The 20,825-nt window shown below is 41.6% G+C and overlaps 1 protein-coding gene across 4 annotated transcripts in view; it reads left to right on the top strand.

Annotated features, from left to right (window-relative positions):
- Positions 1 to 14,599: 14,599 nt before the first annotated feature.
- ATF7IP (activating transcription factor 7 interacting protein) overlaps positions 14,600 to 20,825 on the top strand; it is a 74,450-nt gene continuing 68,224 nt past the window's right edge. Inside the window, exon 1 of one of the 4 annotated variants that reach the window (XM_079993372.1) lies at positions 14,600 to 15,580. Coding sequence is in view for 1 of the 4 variants with exons in the window: in XM_079993370.1 (XP_079849496.1) it covers positions 20,151 to 20,158 (8 nt within the window). In the remaining 3 variants the exon portion in view is untranslated. Of the gene's footprint in view, positions 16,072 to 20,125; positions 20,159 to 20,825 lie in introns of those variants that run through there. The other 3 variants (XM_079993371.1, XM_079993373.1, XM_079993370.1) reach the window with 3 other exon arrangements.

Raw genomic sequence — 20,825 nt, 5'->3', positions numbered from 1 at the left:
ATATTCACTGGGCGTTGTGCACTGGTCACTGTACAAACTTTGCACTTCACCCCCCTGCTCTGTATATCAGAAAAAAGAATCCTACTATTCTTTATATCAAGGGTTGGTAACCTTTTCGGCCTGGAGGGTTTCATTGAATGATGGGCCAGACACAAATACACCCAGGCAGACAAACACAAACCCACAAGCAAGCAGGAAGGCAGCATGTGCTGGAGTCATCTCCCTAATCCCTTCACAGAGCCCAGCTGATTGGTGCTGGAAGGACCTCTTCAGCTCTTCTCCAGTGCTAATAACCTGGGTAATAATCCCAGTTGATTGGCACTGGGAATTGCTGAAGGGGTCACTGAGCCCTTCACAGTGCTAGTAATCTGAGCAGGAAGGGAGGACAGGAATGGGCAGATAACAAGTTGTCCTGTTCCCCCTGCCGTTACTGTATTCACCACACCACCCTTGTCCCACCAGACAGCTGTTGGGCTGACTGAGGGAAGCAGGATTGTGATGTGCAATCCCCATGCGCCTTCCTCCCCCGCCTAGGTAAAGGGACCCCTGACCATTAGGTCCAGTTGTGGCCGACTCTGGGGTTGCGGCGCTCATCTCGCTTTATTAGCTGAGGGAGCCAGCATACAGCTTCCGGGTCATGTGGCCAGCATGAATAAGCCACTTCTGGCGAACCGGAGCAGCACATGGAAACGCCGTTTACCTTCCCACTAGGTCGGTAAGCCCTAGGCTCTGTGGTTTAACCCACAGCGCCACCCGCGTCCCTCTCCCGCCTACAGCCTCCCAAACAGCTGATAGATGGAATGAAGATATCATGGTGATGAATTCCTTGGTGGCAGGAGGGCTGTTGCCACTGTGGTATACATTTATGTGCAGATGAATAAATTGTAACAAAAAGCCACTGATTTTGCCAGGAATATTTCAGCCTACAGTGGTACCTCGGGTTACAGATGCTTCAGGTTACAGACGCTTCAGGTTACAGACTCTGCTAACTCAGAAATAGTACCTCGGGTTAAGAACTTTGCTTCAGGATGAGAACAGAAATCACACAGTAGTAGCGCGGCAGGCCCCATTAGCGAAAGTGGTACCTCAGGTTAAGAACAGTTTCAGGTTAAGAACGGACCTCCAGAACGAATTAAGTTCTTAACCCGAGGTACCACTGTACTTCAATGCCTCCTCAATCTGCAATTCTGCCCTGAAGCAAATTAGAGTTAAAAGTGAAAAAAATGATTGTATAAAATGTAGAGAGTCATGACACACCTTAAAGACCAGCACTTTTATTGTGGCAGGAGTTTTTGTGGACTGCAGCCCACTTCATCTGATACATGATTGTATGAATTAGTCTTCACAGCCAGCTTCCCATAATAGCTAAGGGCTGGGCTGCCACACCCCCACCCTGTGGCTCCAGCCTGTCTGGCTCCATCTCCCCTATGATCCTAGCCAGCCCTGTAGAATGTCTATTGGGACACTCCTATGACAGTGCTATATAAGGAGCAGTTTGTAGACAGCTTTCAGTATAAAGCACAGGACTGCTTGCACAGGTAGGGCATCCTACAATAGGCATAGGGGAAATCAGCTTCCTCTGAATGCCTGGCTTCTTCCCTTCCCCCTAGACTAGGCTTCCTCAACCTCGGCCCTCCAGATGTTTTGAGACTACAATTCCCATCATCCCTGACCACTGGTCCTGCTAGCTAGGGATCATGGGAGTTGTAGGCCAAAAAACATCTGGAGGGCTGAGGTTGAGGAAGCCTGCCTTAGACCCTTTGGGCATAGGAGGGTGAGCCATGCCTGCAAGGAATGAAAAGTAGAGGGAGCGTTAAGTTGCAGGCCAATAAGAACAGCAACCCTCAAACAAAGAATGGGTGGGAGCTGTTCAATTCTCTCAAATCCCAACCTCTGAACTGAGGAACAGCAGCAACCCTTCAGAATAAGAAGGGGGTGGAGGGAGAATTAGCATGCAATGAACTACCCACAAAGAACATTCTCCATTCACAATGTGAGTCTTCCTTTGAATTGCACACAATTGCAAAACAAATAAGACTGCATGTTCTGCATTGTCAAGCAAAAGAATTCAAATTTCATTACAAAGGACCCACAAAAGCATGAACATTGTTCAGAGCCATTGACTCTGTACATTTTCTGGTCTCTTTTGTCAGACTGTCTGTGCTTTATGCCATTAAATGCTTCACTCCAGCAAAGGCATAGAAAAAGTAATTGTAACTTGCCTTGGTACAACCAAACGTTCTTAATAAAAACACTCCCCTTTCCTTCTTCCTCTTATCTATCCCATGTTTTTCCTGCTACTCCTTATTTGTGTATGTCAGAATGTTGCAACTACCTTTTTGGTACGTAGGGCAAGTAGATGACACACATGGAAAGCGTATATGAACTCATGAAGGTTGTATTCCTTCCCCATGCAGAACACAAGGTGGGAGTCTTTGGAGACTGGAACCTCAATGCCTCCCTCCAATTGTGGCTTCAATCATGGGCGTGCCCAGGATTTATGGGGGGGAGCAGGATACCCACCTGTCCTGCTCCAGAACCCAGCCTGCAATGTGATGGGTCAGTTTGTGGAAGCCATGCCTATCATTTAGTTGGGTTTCCAGTTGCCTCACTAGAATGCACCACATCATCCCAAGTGACCTCAGCAAGCATTTCAATTTCAAATATTCTGATTATTTCTACTTTTAGTTAAGTATTTTTAATTATTTACTTGATTGGGTGGGCAGGTGCCCCCCTGGCAATGCCCATGGCTTCAATAGGGAAAGAAACTGACTCCCATTCTGAGCTATTCTGTAGTAGGATAATTTCATCAGTATTGTAGTAATGTTTTTCTTAAAAGCACACTGATATTAACTCCATCCCAAAATAACATATTTAAACTGTTTCTTTGTCTATCATTTGAAGCACTTTAGCTCAGAGCATCTTAGAAAAAACAACCCTTTTGCAGTAGCAGTAACAGATTAGTGATAATCAATTCAGCATTATTGAAGTTTCTGTTAACATCTTTATTGGGACAGGGAACCATTCACAAGAAACACAGATATATTGGTACAATTTGAGGGTATTTAACACACATTTAAGTTCTAATTTTCACTGGCTGTAATTGTTGCATCTCATTGCCATTCAACTCCCACCTTACAATTTTCCCATTAATATAGCTTTCACCTAAGATTTCACTTCATGCATCTGACAAAAGTGAACTTTAAATCAACAAAAGCTTATGCTAATCTTTTAAGTTGCCATAAGACTGTTGTTTTTGCTGCAATTTACCAACATGGTTGCTTCTCGAGATATATTTTTTTGACAAAAAAACAGTTTTAATATATTGTCACCCCTGAGGCTTAGAACATAAATGACATATGAGGGGAAAGGGTGATAGAGGAGAGGGAAATGAATTAAATTAAAGTTTTAGTTCTTGTAACACACTTGAAAGCCAACCCTTCCATGGACGTAGCCAGGGGGGCAGCTGCCCCCCCATCAAGTAAATAAATAAAAATACTTTACTGACCAATTGCTTCACAGATAACTAAGCTCTGCCCCCTCTAAAATAAATTCTGGCTAAGCCCATGAACCCTTCCCTACAAAAACCACTCCTGTCCCATCAGAGCTGAAGCAAAGCAGGTGAACTTGTTCAGGGAAGGGCTGCTCCTGCCTGCCATCCAGTTGACTCAGACAGATGAAATGTTTCTATCAACAGCTATTTGCAGAAAATAAAATAATTAAGACATAAGCAAATGGTTAAACGGTCACCAAGTCGAGCTTTTTCTTCCTCTAGCTCCCATATTTCCTTTGTGCATAGTAACTAGCTCATATTTCTCATTCAATATAAAAGTGTCAGAATTTTTGAGCAGCTATCTATTTTTCCTCCTAATGGCCATGAGGATTTTACACCACCTGGAGATGGGGCTTTGTTCTCCTAGGGAACATTCCCTCCTGCTGCGGAATAAAGATAACCAATTTGACTTCTGTTGACTTTTTACCTAGCACACAACCTAAATTAATTTCCCCCCTCTTGCCAACATAAAGCCTGGCTCATTTCTCTTGATATTTTGTTTCCCACTTGTGAAGAAACCTGTGTTTTGCATAAGGATGGAGTAACTGCCTGTTTTTGTAGTTCCTGAGGTGGGAGACAGACCATTGTTATGTTTCTTGTTCCCAGCCGGCCTTGATGCAACCTGATACCTGCACTGCACCTAAACAATCTCATTTAAATGTCTGTTAGCAACTCCCTCATTCCATCTGAAGACTGTGAGGGCATGGATGCAGACTCCATGGCTTCAGTATCAGCAAACTCTCTCCCCACCCCCACCCCCACCCCTCATTGTTCTATTTACTTGAGTAAGCATTTGGGGGAACTCAAAGCTCAGACACTATTTTGTGATATTTTGGTTGGTCAAAAAGTTATTGCCGTAATAAAGACTTTGGAATTTATCTCTTAGCCAACATGACTATCATTATTTTGTGTGTGGCTTGTCGTAGCTTTCCATGAATGAGCATCTCTGCTGCTTCACTCATCATCTATTGTGATTTGTTGTTTCCTAATCCATAAGGCAATACCAAATGACAACTTCAGGATGGCTAGTGATCATATCTTGTTAGGGAGAAACAAACCAAGATTCCTTGTTTGGACATAATGGGAAGCCATCCTGGTTTGCTTTTGTTGCCTTACACCGTAGGAGTGAAGCAGGAGCAATTGGGCACTATGCACCAGCACACTCCTTGCTTGTAGTAAACTATAATCCAGGAACCCTGGTTTTTACATATGAAAATCCTCAAAGTCTTGCAGGGTCTCTGCTAAGATACAAATAAGATCGCCCCAGTGACCTATCACAGAAGAAGGTGGCTGGCATGTGATCCCCAAATCCTCATGCAACTGTGGCACCTGTATCCAGTTACTGTTTCAAAATATTTTTCATTGTTTCATTTTAGTATGGAATGCTTTGAAATGTTTTTTTTTTTTTTAATGATCGCTGTGGGCTATATCTTTACCTGAAACCTGATAAGTACAGGGTGTTCATGGTTTCCTAAATTTGCCCTCTGTGAGTTGGGGAACAACTAGAACTGCAAAGGAGTGGGGGTGAAGGTAGCACACTCACCCCATGCCCCTCCTGTGCATATGTACTTAAAACTCATAAGAATGCCCAAAGATGGCTATACAGAGTCTATTTTCTTCTATTCCAAGCTTTGCAACAAGATTCCCAGCTGCCTGTAAGCACCGCCTCCTCTACCTCCCACCTGCAAACATAATAAACACATCTCAGGGGAGGGATGAGAGAAAACAGACCCACTGAAAGCAGACTCATTGAAGCTGACTTCCTGGGAAGGGCTTTTTGCTTGGCTGAAACTCCAAGCAGTATTCAGCAGATGGTTCATTCACACTTTCCTCCCTTCTGCCAGGAATTCAATATTACACCTTGCCTCAGCCTGGAAGAATTACTGAACTCTGCCGCACTCTCACCTTTTTTGAAAGATATGTAGGAGATTCATCTGAACCTCCCATATACATTCAAAGTGTGGGAGGGGGAAAACAGATCCTCACTCTGCAGCACCTGGTGGTCACACATCCCTACCCCCCACATCCTTTGTGCATATGTGTTCTAGATGCGTATCAATGGACAGACATAGTTTTGCCCCAGTTTCTTACCTTGAATGGAGCTGATGCTCATAATTTTGCATGTGCACAAAACCCATTCTCAGGGGGGCAAGGACCATGCATACTATTGGAGGATGTGACCTCCAAGTGTGATTTAATCCTCAGCTCCTGAAACACCTTAATGGTTTGTTTGGACACAGCTAAGGAGATAATCTTCCTACTGCAAGTAGTCTTTCATTTCAGTTCCTTGGTTATCTTATAGGAGGATGCTACCTTGCATGGGTAGCAGCTGCCCCCCCCAAGCCTTTCCCCCCAACCAAAGCTTCCCCCTCCCCATAATGTCCTGTCTTGGGGATATTTTTACCTGTGATTTTTACCTGCTATCTTGCACTATCTAATGGTTGGAGGAGGACTGAGAGTAGTGGGTTGCCAAATTACATTCTTTAGAAAAATAGCATGAGACTAAGCATTAGGTACAGGATGGTACAACTGTTCTCTCTCTTCAACCCTTATAAGCAACAAGCAGAGTTGTTGTGGTTTCTCAGTAATTCAATCCAAAACTTTAACCTTGCAGTTGGTTTGCTTAGTTTTCTTGTGGGTTTGATCAGTGAATTTCAAAAATGAAATGTCTCACACATGTGGATGTCACACTGACATCCTGCGCCCCTAGCTCAAAGGTCAAATATGTTCTCCTTAATCTCAAACAATGCAGAAGAGTTGCAATTATTCAGCTGTCCCTGCGAGGGATCCCCTGTGCATGGCCAGAGGTGATTGTTTTACATTTTCATGTCTGAACCATGCCACTGAAAATGTACTCATACTAATATTATTTTTCTTAACACAAGCATACAGTCACCAGTTGTCACTATGAATACACCTTTAGAAACAAAGGGTGCACAGGAATTTCAATCACTCACCTTTTGGCACCATTTCCCATAATAAAAGCTGTATGCCATAAATGTTAGTCTTGAAGGTGCCCCTTGGTCGTTCTTTTTGCTGCAACAAACTACTGTGGCTACCTCTCTAGAAGTTGTTTCTAAAACCACATCAAGACCAAGCAACTCTTAGGGTTATTGTATAGTTGGGCTGGCCCAGGGACTTGTAGAGGTATTGATACAACACAATTTGGCACATTTATATTGATTAAATGAAAAGGCTCTAAGAAACAGTTTATGAAGAATCCAGATGTGTCTCCATGTTGTCTGTGATGTTGTACTATCCCTTTCCTTTTGGTGATTCCTCTGGGAAGAAAGGAATGTTGGCAAATGCATGGCACAGCAGAATTTCTGAAGCACACCAACTTTTAGCATCTTACATCAAAGTTTCATTGTAAAGTCAGACTACTCTCGCTATCACTTCTGCTAGTGGTACTAGTTTTCCCCTAGGTACCTACTTTTCCTCCCTCAGGATTGTTTCCATTTTTCATTTTCCCCATACTAAAGACTGTTTCAGTGCCCTTCAACTCAATTTTCTCCCCTCCCCCAATCATTCCAGTTGTTGCTTTCCTAGCTCTCTGTGGAATGCTCATGCCTTGAAGCCCTCACAGTTGCTAAGCAACATCCCTCACTTCTCCATGTGGCTAGCTTCCATGGCAACATCTCTCTATTTCCTTTCTTTCAGCTGTTTGCTACCATAGTACCCCTGTCAAAGCAACCATCTGTGGCAGGGAGCAGCCAAAAAATACCATGAATTAATTCCATTTTCACCTTGCTCTAATGTTTTGCAACAAAATATCTCAAAGGTCTTGCTTTGACCACTATCAGAGAGACATACATTTTTCATTTCTAGTGCAGCTGTTCTCTAATCCTAGTTTATTGCTCTAATTTTTTTCAGTCATCACATTAAGTATGCAAAGTTTGTTGTTTTTTTAACCCAGTCTCATTCATCATCAGAAAAACTCTGGGGAGGTAGGTAATTTTTATTCCCATTTCACAGACTGGAGAACTGTGACTGATCCAAGACCATTCACAGTTGATATAAAATCTAATACAGGATCAATACTTGCCCCAGGGACTCCAAGGAACTGGTACTCTGTAAATGACTTAAACAAATGTTCACTAATGAAGTAGGTTGGTTGCTACCCCTGCAACCATCTAGCAAAAAAATGGGAGTCAAAGGTTTAAACACTGAGTTATGTAACTATTCACATTTTTTTTTTCATAATCTACATGCACGAAAACTAATTTTGCAGACATGAACTCTTCAAATATTATACCAGAATCCAAACTTTAACTCCTGAAATGTATTTCTTCTCAATTTACAATACTACTGTTTAAATATATTTAACTATGGGACAAGGTGTAAATTCTGCCATAAATTAGAGAATTTTTCCTAACTGTGTGGCTGGGGAGAAAAGAAGGATGTGACTTTAGTAAGGTTACCAGACGTCCCCGTTTCCTGGGGACAGTCCCCGGATTTACAAATCAGTTCCCATACAAAAGCCATTGAAGTTGAAAAGTGTCCCTGGATTCATTGAAAAAAATCTGGTAACCTTACTAGGTACCCAGGTAAGAGCACCTTATCAAAATAAACACCTTCAGAAATCCTCCTGATGTGCTTGCATCTGAGAAAGTGGTTCTCAAAGGGTGTGGCAGGAATATTCAAGGACTATCAAAGGAACATTTAAATATTTCAGTGTAGTTACACGCACGCACGCGCACACACAAAAAATATGGATAGCTATCTTTTCTTAATCAAGCACTGCTGGTTGTTTCATTTTTGTTTTCCAATGTATTTCTTACCAATAAAAAATGGTGTGAAACGAGCAGATTTTTATTCTTAAAGTATGGCCCAGAGAAAAAGTTTGAGAACCACAGCTTTAAGATCAAGTAGGCTGTGCAAAGTTGAGATATTACCAAAGACTTTTTCAGATCATAACGCAGTTATTATGACTTCCAAAAGGAAGAATGGTTTCTTTAGATTGAGGATTAATGGAACACTTTTACAACAACAACAACAACAACAACAACAACAACCAAGATTAAATGATTATTTGAGAATAATTTAGATAAAGACATAGGGATACAAATGGTTTGGGATGAGACTAAATCTTTCATAAGAGACTATTTCATATAACATAATTCTTTACTCAAAAGAAAACAGGAGAAACTACAATTCTTTTGTCTGAAATTAGAAAACAGAAAAAGAACTGATCTCCAACTAAGATAAATATTATATTTTGCAAATCAAAATGTTGTAGAGACAGTTTTCTATGTTAACGATGCTGGAGATAGAAACGAAACTGAATTTTGCTAAACATTTTTTTAAAATTTTGCTAACAAACTGGGCAAATGGTTGGCACATAAATTGCAGAAGGCGAAAGAGAGGAAAGTGATATTGAAGTTACAATATGGAAATGCTATAATAACAGATAAGACAAATATGAAAAAGTATTTCATCAATATCATTCTAAGTTGTATAAAGGTCAAGTAACAACAACAAAAGGCAGCACCCGTACTGTACTTTGGAAGTTCCTGCTCAGTAATACTAGACCGGCATCCTCACTATGCTGTTTTAGATGCCTGTTCAAAGCTTTATTTCAACAAATCTTCCCCTAGACATAATTTTCTTACGTATAATGGTTTTTAGTATTTGTACTGCCACCTGTGTTTTGTTGTTAATTGTCATCCTTCTGGTCCTTCCTTCTGGCAAAGATGCAGTGGTAAATGGTAAATAAAACAATACTGAATACAAAAGTTGTTCCTGGAACTAGAAATAACCAACAAATGATTCCAGTCCTTATAAAATACATGGTTAAAGTTTCTCATTTGATTCCATTGTGATGGTTCCATTCTATGGGTATGGTGGTGTTACAGCCAGCAGTGCTTCCAGTAAGTCTTATTTCAATGTACAGAAATCAAACATAAAACTCTATCCATGCACCTGGATGACTTCTTTTCAGGCATATTCAGTCATGGAAGGGCACCAGGAAGCTTGCTGCTGTATCTCAAACTACATCTGTGATCAATGAGGATAGAAAGTAAAATGTTCAATAAAATGTGACTATTCGGAGTACTACTGAGCCAAGTGAGGTAGTGGAGGATTTCTGTAGATTCCCAGAATTGCGTTTAACTCAAAACAATGCTGAAGAGAAAAGTAAATTCAGCAGCAATACCAAGGAAAGGAATGCAGACAATGTACCAAGTCCAATTTATGAGAATCATTAAAAAGAGATTATCCATGGATGGCAGAGAATCATCATTGTGCAAAAAGTGATAAAGTCAAGACGCTTTGTGCACAACCAAAGACAGGCAGGGAACCATCCCAGTCAAATATCATCTGATGCATCGCATGGCAGAGATGAAGGGCAATAAGACCTGAGGCAGCAGTTGATGAAGGAAACAAGAAGACAAGAAAAACAATTTCTTATCTACAAACAAGATCAAAGTGGTGGCACATAGGCTGTGTTGTAAGCAAAAATTGCCCTTTTCCCTTATGGGGTATCCAAGAGCCCATATAGAGTCCTTACATAGGTTCCCTATTGGTAGGAGAAGATAACAGAGGCCAACCAGAGAATATTGAGAAGCAAAGCAGCTAGTAAGCTTGATCTTTATTGAACTGTTGCAACAGGGTGCTCCCCTCACCCGCAGGAGAGTAAGAGGAACCCAGAACAATGGCGTGCAAGGCCTTATAAAGACTTTTGAAATTGCCACCCTGTAGATCAAGACCACCCCCAGAAACATCATACATACATCACAGATGGAGTGTAATCTAAGACCAACCCTCAGATACATCATACCTACATCACAGAAAAGGCGGTCTAAAACATAAATTTGAATGTTGTTTTTCTCCTGTCATTGTTTATCTCCTGTCTGGCAGGTTACTTGATTGGATTGCTTGGGGAGCCTGGCCAGTCTTTTGTAATGTTAAATACTTAGTAGGCCAGGTCACAGGCTCAAACCCTATTCATATCTTAAATGTGCCTGTAAGACAGGATTTGTGAGGAAAGAGACAATGGGGAGGTTTTCCCACTTTGACCTTGCAGAGAAAACATTTGCTCAGTTTAGGAATCAAAATGGTTCCAGGTTGGTCTTCCTGTGCTGATCTATGTACGTGCTTGGTTGGTACACTTATGAACATTACCATATATCTAAGACCATAAAATTCCTATCACAGCTGCAGCCAGGCCAGAAAGTGTTTCTAATTTGCAACTGTTTAACAATAGCAACACCAAAAAAGGTTTCCCCACCTATTAGGCTATTAAAAACCTTTATCTGTAGTAACTTATATGTAGATTTGTATGTGATCTATAGGCTGGTGGCTGGCCAGCAACAGGTATGCCAGAAGGAACAGATTATTGAGATCAGGGTGAAGAACTCTGACCCACTAGCCTAATTAGGCCCACCAGGCCTTCCTGTTTGGTGTGGGGCAAGTGAAGATGGCATATAGATGAGAAGAGTTTTTAGGAACTGCCAATCAGCCACTTGCTTTGTAGGCACCACCAACGTGAAAAGCTGATCGATCAACTGATTGCTGGCACTTTGGAAGCACTGTACACAGGGCATTGCAAATACTGAAAAGTACCCTAGTCTCAGACTACCAGCTGATCACAGGGATTTTGCAGGCTGTTTTGCTCGCACATGTTGATTCTGAATAACACAGGCAGAAACAGGTTACCTGATTTTTTTAAAATGTATTTTTATTAAAGATTTTCTTAATTTACAAAGATATATGCAATGTCTCTCGTATTTTTTCCCATGTAACACTTAAAAAACAAACAAATCGGTTTCATTTGTTGAGACATTAGGAAGAATAGGGGGAAAGAGGTGGAGGGGGAAAAGATGAGTGGGGGTGGGGACGGGTGCTGATGTTTCTATATTACTTAATATATGTGGGGTTTTGTGTCAGCGCTGCTTGTGTGGGTTCTCTGCTGTTCACATGTTCCTTTGGTGGTGAGAGAGGTTGGGGTTGGCCTACAGTGTGGCTGTTCATTTGTGGTTGGCTGTGGTGGTCTGTTCCCTACGCTGTTCTCCATCTATTTCAGTGTGGTCTCAAGCCCAGTTTTAGCACCAAGAGAGTGGTGGTTACCCCGTGTGATGATGTTTATTGGGAGAGAATCAGGAGAGCACAATCCAGTTATTGGATTTCTCAGCCTTTTCTGGGAGGGGATGCTCTCCGTAAAAAGGTTCATATTCTAGAAGTACTATTGGGTTCCAATCTGTCACTAAAGTCCCAAGTGTTTTCTGTGGAGGAGTATTTATGCCCAGGTTGGGCTAGTTAATCAGCTGCAGCTAGTGCAGAATGCAGCTGCTAGGTTGGTGGCAGGAACAACCTAATCATGTCATCGGTTTAAAAAGTGCTACACTGCCTACCAGGTCCAATTCAAGTTGTTAACACTAGTGCAAAGAGCCCCAAATGACTTGACCCACGCAACTAAATGAATACTTTCCCCACTATCAACTATCTTGGGTCCTATGGCCAGCAAAGGAGGCCATTGGTGGTCGTGGTGTTGCTATGTACCACCTGTTTGTGCTAACCTAGGTAAGGCATGCTTGGTGCCAATCCTCTATTTGTGGAATGCTCTACCTGGTGAAGTATGTCTGCCTCCTTTATTATTAACATTCAGAAGGAACCTTGATATTATTAGCTTGGGGTATGAAATGTTTAATGCCTTAAATTTAATTTTAATGAATTGTATTGTTTTGCTAATCTTTTATTTGCCACCATGGGCTCCTTGGGAAGCATAAATTTCAGTGTCAGAGGCAGTATATCTCTGAATACCAGTTGCTGTGAATCACAAGATGGGGGGGGGGGCTTTTGTGTTTAGCTCTTGGACGTGGGCATTTTTACAAGCACCTTACTGGCCTTTGTGAGAACAGGATGCTGGACTCTATGGACCTTTCTTCTGATCCAGCAGAGTTCTTTTGTTCTTATACATACTGCTCATGGTACTCTCTGGGAGATGAGTTACATTGCATCCTATTCTTCAGGATGCAGATGGAAATAAGATGGTTGCTGCCATGGAGGCAGTTACATTTTGTTTCCTTCCTTCCCATTCAAGGGAAAACGTTGCCATACATTGAAGCAATGTAAGTGTCTTCCTTGTGCATCTACATTTTGCCCACAACTCTGCCAGCATACAGCTGACAGAACAGCTCTGCTGGCAGGGTGTACCACTGTTGTATCTTGTCATTTATTTATTTAATTTCTCTATTGCCTTCTCTTGAGGATTACAGGGCAGTTTACAATATAAAAACACAACTATGCATAAAATAATAGCAAACAAAAACAATATCCCCCACCACAGTCTAAAAGGCCATAGATGGTTTAATTAGCCAAAGGCCTGGAAGAACAGAAATGTTTTGTCTGGCATCTAAAGATATGCAATGAAGGCACCAGGTGAGTCTTGCTGGGGAGAGCATTTCATAATCGGAGAGCGACTGCAGAAAATGCCCATTCTTGTGTTGCCATCCTCCTGATCTCTTGCAGAGGAGGCAGACAAAGAAGGACCTCATATGATGATTGCAGGATCCAGGTCAGTTCATATGGAGAGAAGGCAGTTCTTGAGGTATTGTGGTCCTGAGCGGTCAGCGGGTACTTAAGGGTATGCAGTACTGGCACCGCTCTTTTTTTGTTGTTAAAAGTGTGGCACTTACCGTAACAACTTCATGGTAAATACTGGCACCTATTTTTCTAGAAAAAAAGCACTGGATACATTATTTAAAACATGCAACAAATTCAACAGCCACAACACAACCAATTATTACATATTTAAAACCAATCCAGAACTCATTCCATCACATGGGCCAGGAAGGGAGTGCCTGATTGGAGCTTTAGTACAGTGGTACCTCGGGATGCGAACGGGATCTGTTCTGGAGCCCCGTTCGCATCCAGAAGCAAACGTAACTAGCGACGGTACATCTGCACACAGGCATGGGCGCTTTTTGCCGCTTCTGCGCATGACGTCATTTTGAGCGTCTGCACGTGCTCCGTTACTTCCGGGTTGCTGTGGAGCGCAACTCGAACATGCTCAACATGAAGCATATTCAACCTGAGTAGGACTGTACTCTCTTCTCCTTTTTCCTACTGAATTTGAGAATTGACTTGAGACTTCTATTCTGAAGTATGAACTGATTTGTAAAGACTGCAGAAGCAGATGTAAGCAAACATTCCTTTTGTTACGCCTGCAGTTTTCTAAATGGTGGCCATTTCTAATGCAGTATATACTCCAATCCCTGATAAAAGTCAACATGTAATGGCTTAGAAAAGAAATCATTGTTCTCAAGGGGCATTCATGTGTTTGCACACAATACAGCAGGCCAGCTGGGAGTGCTGATCCAATACTGAACCTGGCAGGAATTATGATTCTCAACTATTTCCCACATGATCAACCACTGTGCACCAAAAATGCTTTCCCCCCAGTATTGTGTACTCCCACAATTTCTTAACTGTGCTGAATTCATCCTGACATGATTTTCAGAGCAGTTTACAACAGCATTACTACATAGATTTGCCATATTTCAAACAGTGAAAAAAGTTGTTGAGCTTTTTGAGCAAAAATACACACACAAAGCTAGTTTTATGGAAAAATGGCAAAAGGGGCTGCCATACGTCCAGATTTTCCAGGACATTCCCCCAATTTCTGCCCAGACACTGCTGCCAACTGCAGTATTCTGGATATGTCCGGGGAATTTCAGATGTATGGGCAACCCTAAGCACACAGGATTTGTAGAGGAATAATGGTTTTATTTAGTGCCCCCACCCCAAAGCAGGATTGAACAAAACTGAGCAGCTGTGAGTTGCATCAGCCCCCCCCCCCCAATATTGCCAATTAGTGCTCCTTTCCAGGCACTAAATAGAATGGGAGAGTTCATAAACTCAGGACAAATAAAAAATATTGACAAAATACCATAAGTCAGAAGTCATGACACAATAACCATCCACAGAATGCCCATGACATTCATGCAATCCTGATCCATAAAATTTGTGAGATATTGTGCTGTCTTTCTTCACAAAATACTGGACTTGTTAGCACTAAAAACTACTTCGCAATAGAGAAAAAAATAAAGAACTCCTGTAAATAAAGCCAGTGTACAAATTAAAACAATAAACTTGACACAGGCAGTTAAAACTCAAGTCCTAGTATACCTTCTTTTTTTTGCAACTCTAGGTAATTATGGATAAACAATTTAAAAGTTACACTTAATAAATAAAATAAAACACATGGAAGTAGTCTTAGTAAATAAATGGTTACATCACCTAGCTGCAGTATCAATATTAATAGCCAATTTAGTGTCAAGGGCACCAACTATTGTGATAAAAGGAAAAGGAAAAAGCGGCTGCCAGAAACACAACACTGGTGTTGTTAGGACACTAGTACATAACAACAAACCTTTTTATGTTATGCCTGCACAGAACAGCAGTGCCTTGTTTTACTTTTAATTTTTTTGATCTTGCAGTTGCAGTTGGGAAGAGGCGTTGAGGACTAGTGACTCATCTCCGACTAAAAGGTGGAGCTTCCCTCCAGGAACACCATTATTCTCACACATATAGAGTTACAAGCAAACAGCGCCTGCTGAGCCAGAAGGGGAGAACTTACTAACTTCCGTTCGCTTTATAAGCCCCAGAAACACACCACCCCCGTCCTCACTAGTTAACTGGGAGCAAGCGAGCACTGCCGTTCCACCTTAAATCCCTTATCAGCCGCTCGTCGCGCTGACCAATAATATCCTTAATCCTAGGGGGGGAGGAGCAACGAGCAAAATATGCTAAATAATTGTGATTCATTTGCATAACTGTTGAAACGGCCAATATGCGGATTGGCCGGCGGGGGAAAAAAAGCAGCTCGGCGCATCCGGCCCCCCGCTTCCCGGTAGGAGGTGTGGCCAAAAGGGAGTGGGAGGAGAGATCGGTGCTCATTTGCATAACGGCCAAACGTATGCTGTAGGTTGTGTTTTTTTGAATCGGCGGCGGCAGCGGAGGCAGACGGCAGCGACCGTGGGCAGAGCTCTAAAGCGCGGGCGGCGGCGGCGGTGGACGCGCGCGCAGGTACCACTCGGACTCTGAAGGGCAGGGAGGGAGCGGGGCTGCTGGGTACGAGTCAGGGCTTGCGTCGGAAACGGCGGCAACCAACGGCAGTTTTACCAGAAAGCAACTGGACTAGTCACCTCAGGCTGCGTTTTGTCGCGAGGGGAAGGCTTCTTCTTTTCTCTCGGATTCCTCCAACCTGCTTCTCACGGATCTCGGCTGCTCTGGAGGCTCCCTGCGGCGCTCTGCTGCCCCCAGCGGCAGCTCCTGGTTGCTTCTTTCCCCACCCCCACCCACGCGCTGCCTGTCTGGCCGGGAGGAGGAGGAGCCCTCCCTGCTGGCAGGAAGTGCTTGCTCCCGGACATGCGCAGTGCGTAAGCGCGCGCGAAGCCCTCGCCTGTAGCTCTCGTGGGGTGGAGAGGCGCCACGAGGAGCTGAGGCTTCCGAGCGAGCTGCCGTTCGCTTTGCTTCTAAGCACACGAGGACGAATAAGCTGGAATTCGGAGCAATCGGTTAGTGTTTTAACTTACAGTATTCTGTGCATGTTGGTTGGTTGAATGCAAGTAGTCTTCTTTATTTAAAGGTTTATTCCGTTGCTGCAGCTTCATTATGATTAACCAGACAGCTGTCATAGGACCTTTTTTATTTCTGTTAGCTTACTAAAATGTTTATTTCAAGTGGGTGAAGGAAGTAAAATTGGGTTGGGCAACTTTTCTTGGTTACTTTCATGTCCCCATTTAGAAAGTTCCAGAATACTTTTAGTGCTAGAGGAAAATGTGATCTAAATCCAATACATAAAGTAAAAACAAGCACTGCTCTAAAAATGTCATTGTCCCATAAAAATGTGATTCTCTCTCACTCGCCTCTCCTTTCCGCCAGCACCATTTGTGTAGTATTAAATAATGATAGCACAATACTCTGGCCTTCTTTCTTTCTGGTTTCATGGACTGCAAGCTGCCAAGTTTAATTTTGGAACAGGCTTGCTGCTGGGACTGGCTATATAATAAGCAAGTCATGGCCCAATAGGAGCGTAGTTCTTTGAGGATCTCTATTGTCTCTGGATAGGCTACAGAATAAAATCTGAATGTATTTGTTGTCCCCATTTATGCATGTGTATCCAGGAGATCAGTTGTAAACAGCAACAGTGAGATACTGTTTGTTGGTTCAACATAGCAGTAGGCTGTTATGTGCACGTTCGTTAGGGAGTGTGCCTTTAGTCTGCTCTTGTAAAAGTAAAAATATCTTATTGATGATGTTGACAGAAATATTGTGCCAGAGTTTGAACGAGGGAGAAGATAATGGTTGGTACCTGAAGAACGGAAGGAAAAGCCTTGTTATTACATAACAGCAACATCTATTCGTATTAACTTTCATAATATTCGTATTAACTTTCATAATATTTCATAATATTCGTATTAACTTACATAACAGCAACATCTATTCGTGCATACTTTTATTACATGATGGCAGAATGTCTGGCTTGGTTATATCACAGATTAATTTTGAGTTTGTTGAACACTCAAAAGCACTATATAAATGCTTATTATGTCAGAATGGCCCAATTAGAACTTTTCTAATAAGAACCTTCATACAGTTATGGCAAGATTGAAGGTGCAGGAAACTGAAAATAAAAATCTGTATTTCATGGAGTCATAGAATTGTAGAGTTGGAAAAGGACCCCAAGGGTCATCTAGTCCAACCCCTTGCAACGCAGGAATCTCAGCTAAAGCATCCATAACAGATTGACACCCAGTCTCTGCTTAAAAATCTCTAAGGAAGCAGAGTCCACAACCTCCCGGGGGAGACCATTCCACTTCTTTGAATAAGTGTGTGGAGTTATTATTTATTAGTTTATTGCTAAAATGGTAAATTATCAAATCTAAGTTGTCCCACCACAATCCAGTTCTCATCTTCTGATATTTTTCATAGTCTTGAGTGGCTTTTCTATATCTATACATAAAAAACTAGCTTGTATTCTGGACACCGTTTTTGTAGTGCAAAATGCACTGCTGTTAAACTCAAAATGGCTGTCTTTCATGAAGCTTCAGGGTGTAAGCATAATCCTCACATGCGCAAGTGCAGTTTCCCCACATGTGAAGGGATCCCCATGGGGCACAAAAGAATACTCTTCTGTTACTGTCTCTCCTTGGGAACATGGGCAAGCGCACCAAGTTATTATGAGGAAATAGGAAGTGTGCGCGCCTTCCATACCTCTATCAAGCCATCTTTGATTCTTGGAGGGGGGTTGGAATGAAAGGGGGAAGTGCACACATACCTCTGACTTCCGTATAAGAGCCTGGGGCCTTTGTGCTTCCAAGTGGGGAGGTGGAATAGAGGGAAATACCGTGCCTCAAGTTTCTGTCTATATGCTTTATTTAAGGAAGTCTGTTCATCACCCAACTGTTTAAAGTTTATTTTTCTCTAAATATACCAATTAAGTTTTTAGTTAAATGAACTCAGTAGGGTATGTGATGTGCAATGTGAATCCTTCACACTAAACAAGACTTATACTTGGTAGTTTGTGTTATGTTTTACTTATCTTTCAAGAACAGTGCATATATGCTTTATATATCTGGATTGGACTACATAATATAAAGTGCAGAAATAATAGAAATTAAAGGGGAAATATCGGTTGCAAAACTGCTAGCCTATCCCACAGAGAATTATTTCATCCCTTTTCTATTCTTCCCTTCCTCCAAGGGATATAGAGCAACATACATAAGATGTTTCCCACTTAATCCTCACAACAATCCTGTAAGGTAGGTTACACACTTGCTAAACTTCATGACTGAACAGAGATGGCTTTGTGTTCTGATTTATCCACTATATTGTATTTTGATTCTAGATTCAGGTAGGTAGCCGTGTTGGTCTGACATAGTCTGTCTTATTACAAAGGAATTTCAGAAATAGACTTGAAAGAGAAGTTGCTGAATTACAACTTATTACGAAAATGAAAACTATGGAGAGACCTGGTCTGAATAGAGACGTTGGATTCTTGTCTCATTACACATGCTAAAGCTATTTTTTGTCATCTGCATACTATCCCTTGCTTTTTCCTGTAAGACTAATTACAGTCGTTAACAGTCGTCAACAGGTTTACCATACCCATTGAGCCAATCACCTATCTCCTACTACCCTTCTGAGAAATACCCCACCCCACCCTCCCACAATATATAAGGGTGACTTCCGCTTCAGTGTTTCAGAAGAAGTGTACATGCACACAAAAGCTTATACTAGAATAAACTTAGTTGGTCTATGAGGTGCTACTGGACAATTTTTTATTTTATTTTGATTTTGATTGTATTTTGAATACATCTTTGATTTATCGAACAATGGTTACAGGGTCAGTATCAGTTTAGACTGGTGGACCTGAAGCTGAAAGAAAACACTGAGTAGCATGCAAGTTTCTCTTCCCAATTTGCCAAACTTTGACGAAAAACCCCACCTTTCACACTGGGTGTTTCCTTCCTATTGTATCCAAAGCTAATAATATTTTGTATTTCAGAGTGAAGTTAGAATGGGTGTTTCCTTCTTGACAATAGCACAGACCATTTAAGGTGGCTATTCAGCTGAATCACTCCCAATGTGTCTCTTTATCTAGATATTCCAGAGTACTGATGGGATTTGAACTTTTTTCTTTTTAGAACACACACACACACACACACACAAACAAAACATATACTGTTACTTTAATAGTAAATAGTACTGTTACTTTAATAGTCTATATTTCTGACTCCTAAACTTTAATAAAGGAAAAAGAGTAGATACTACTGTCTTAATAATGTGTGGTTCATTAAATGGCAAATTCTTACACATTTTCTTCAGAAGCCTACAAATTTTGGTTTACATCCACCATTATTTTGTTTGCACCAACCCTATTCCCTTTCTGAAATTGTCATGGCTTATAAAGGGGAACTTAGGGTGGTCTGAAGGAGGTAGGGAAAATATGGGGTCTCTCCTGAGCAGTGCAAGATATTCCTGCTGTTCCTTGCCCCCTTCACAATCTGCAGCATAAAATGAGAGGTGGTTGCTTCCCTTCCACAAAGTGCTCTTCAGTTCACTGAGAACTAGGAGGCAAAGGAGAGCAGTTGTCATGGCTGGACATGTTTGTGAACCCCTGCTAGTCTATCCTTAAATGGTAATTTGCATTTAGCTGTGGTATTTATAATATTAATTTATTAAACTGCAGTGATTAAGCAACTACTTGTTGTTAGAAGTGAAAACTTCTACAGCTTTAAAGAGAGGAGAGTGGGTCACTAATAAAGCTATATCACCATAAAGCCATGTATTGTATAATAAAGAAAAATTCTGGCCTGAATCAAAATATGCAGTGTACTGAAGACTGCATATGTAGTGCTCATCATACCTAAATATTTGCAAATCACCTTTCATTTGATTATCTCATACAAGATGCAGCTTCCTTATTATGACTTCATAGTAGAAAATACACCATTGATTTATGATGAATGGATGGGTAGTCATCTAGTTATTTATATACTAATGAGGATTCAAGTGTCCCTATTCTTGTGCTTTTTGTCACCAAAATTGTACTACTGAAACACAAGACATCTGTACTTCCAGACTTGAGGTAATGCTGAGGTATGTACAAGCTAAAAAAATAGGCAGGAACAAATCTAGAGGGGGGGGGGAGGACCCTGCCCCAGCATTTAATGAATCAATAGGATGGATTGTGGAGACTGAGACACTGCGGGGGGGGGGGGGCAGTGGAGTAGAATTGTGTGGCTGGAACCGGAAGACAAAAACATATAAAGAGTAGAAAAGATCAGTTCATTGTTTGGATAGAAGCCATTTCTATCCAAACTCATTTAGTTTTAAATTACTCTGGGAGCAGAAGATAGAGCTGCTCATAGACATCAGTGAAGAGATTATATAATTTAATGTACAGGCAATCCTTGTTTTGTGCAGGGCTTATGTTCCCCCATGGGTGTTAGAAGACACCCCCCCCCCCACACACACACACACTGCCCAGGCTTGTGCCCCGGGAGGTCACTTTGGTTCTGCTAACACAGCAATTTGACTTTACCCCTCAGAGGCACACTCTCTTGAGACAGAAGGATGCCAACAAAAACATGATCGTCGATTGCCTGTCCTAAACTCCTTTGTGAGTCTCTCCTTCTTTGTGAGAAGATCATGAATATAATGCAGAATCTTTTTTGCACTCTAGATTATCGTCATTTTGGTGTTTATATTCAGGTTCTTTCTTTTTATATATAATTTTTATTAATTTTACATATAATCACATTGC

The sequence above is a fragment of the Podarcis cretensis genome (genome assembly GCF_951804945.1).
Source record: "Podarcis cretensis genome assembly, chromosome: 10".
In the NCBI taxonomy this organism is placed as follows: Eukaryota; Metazoa; Chordata; class Lepidosauria; order Squamata; family Lacertidae; genus Podarcis; species Podarcis cretensis.
Note: the sequence above shows the minus strand (reverse complement) of the source record. Positions and strands in the feature narration are given on the sequence as shown.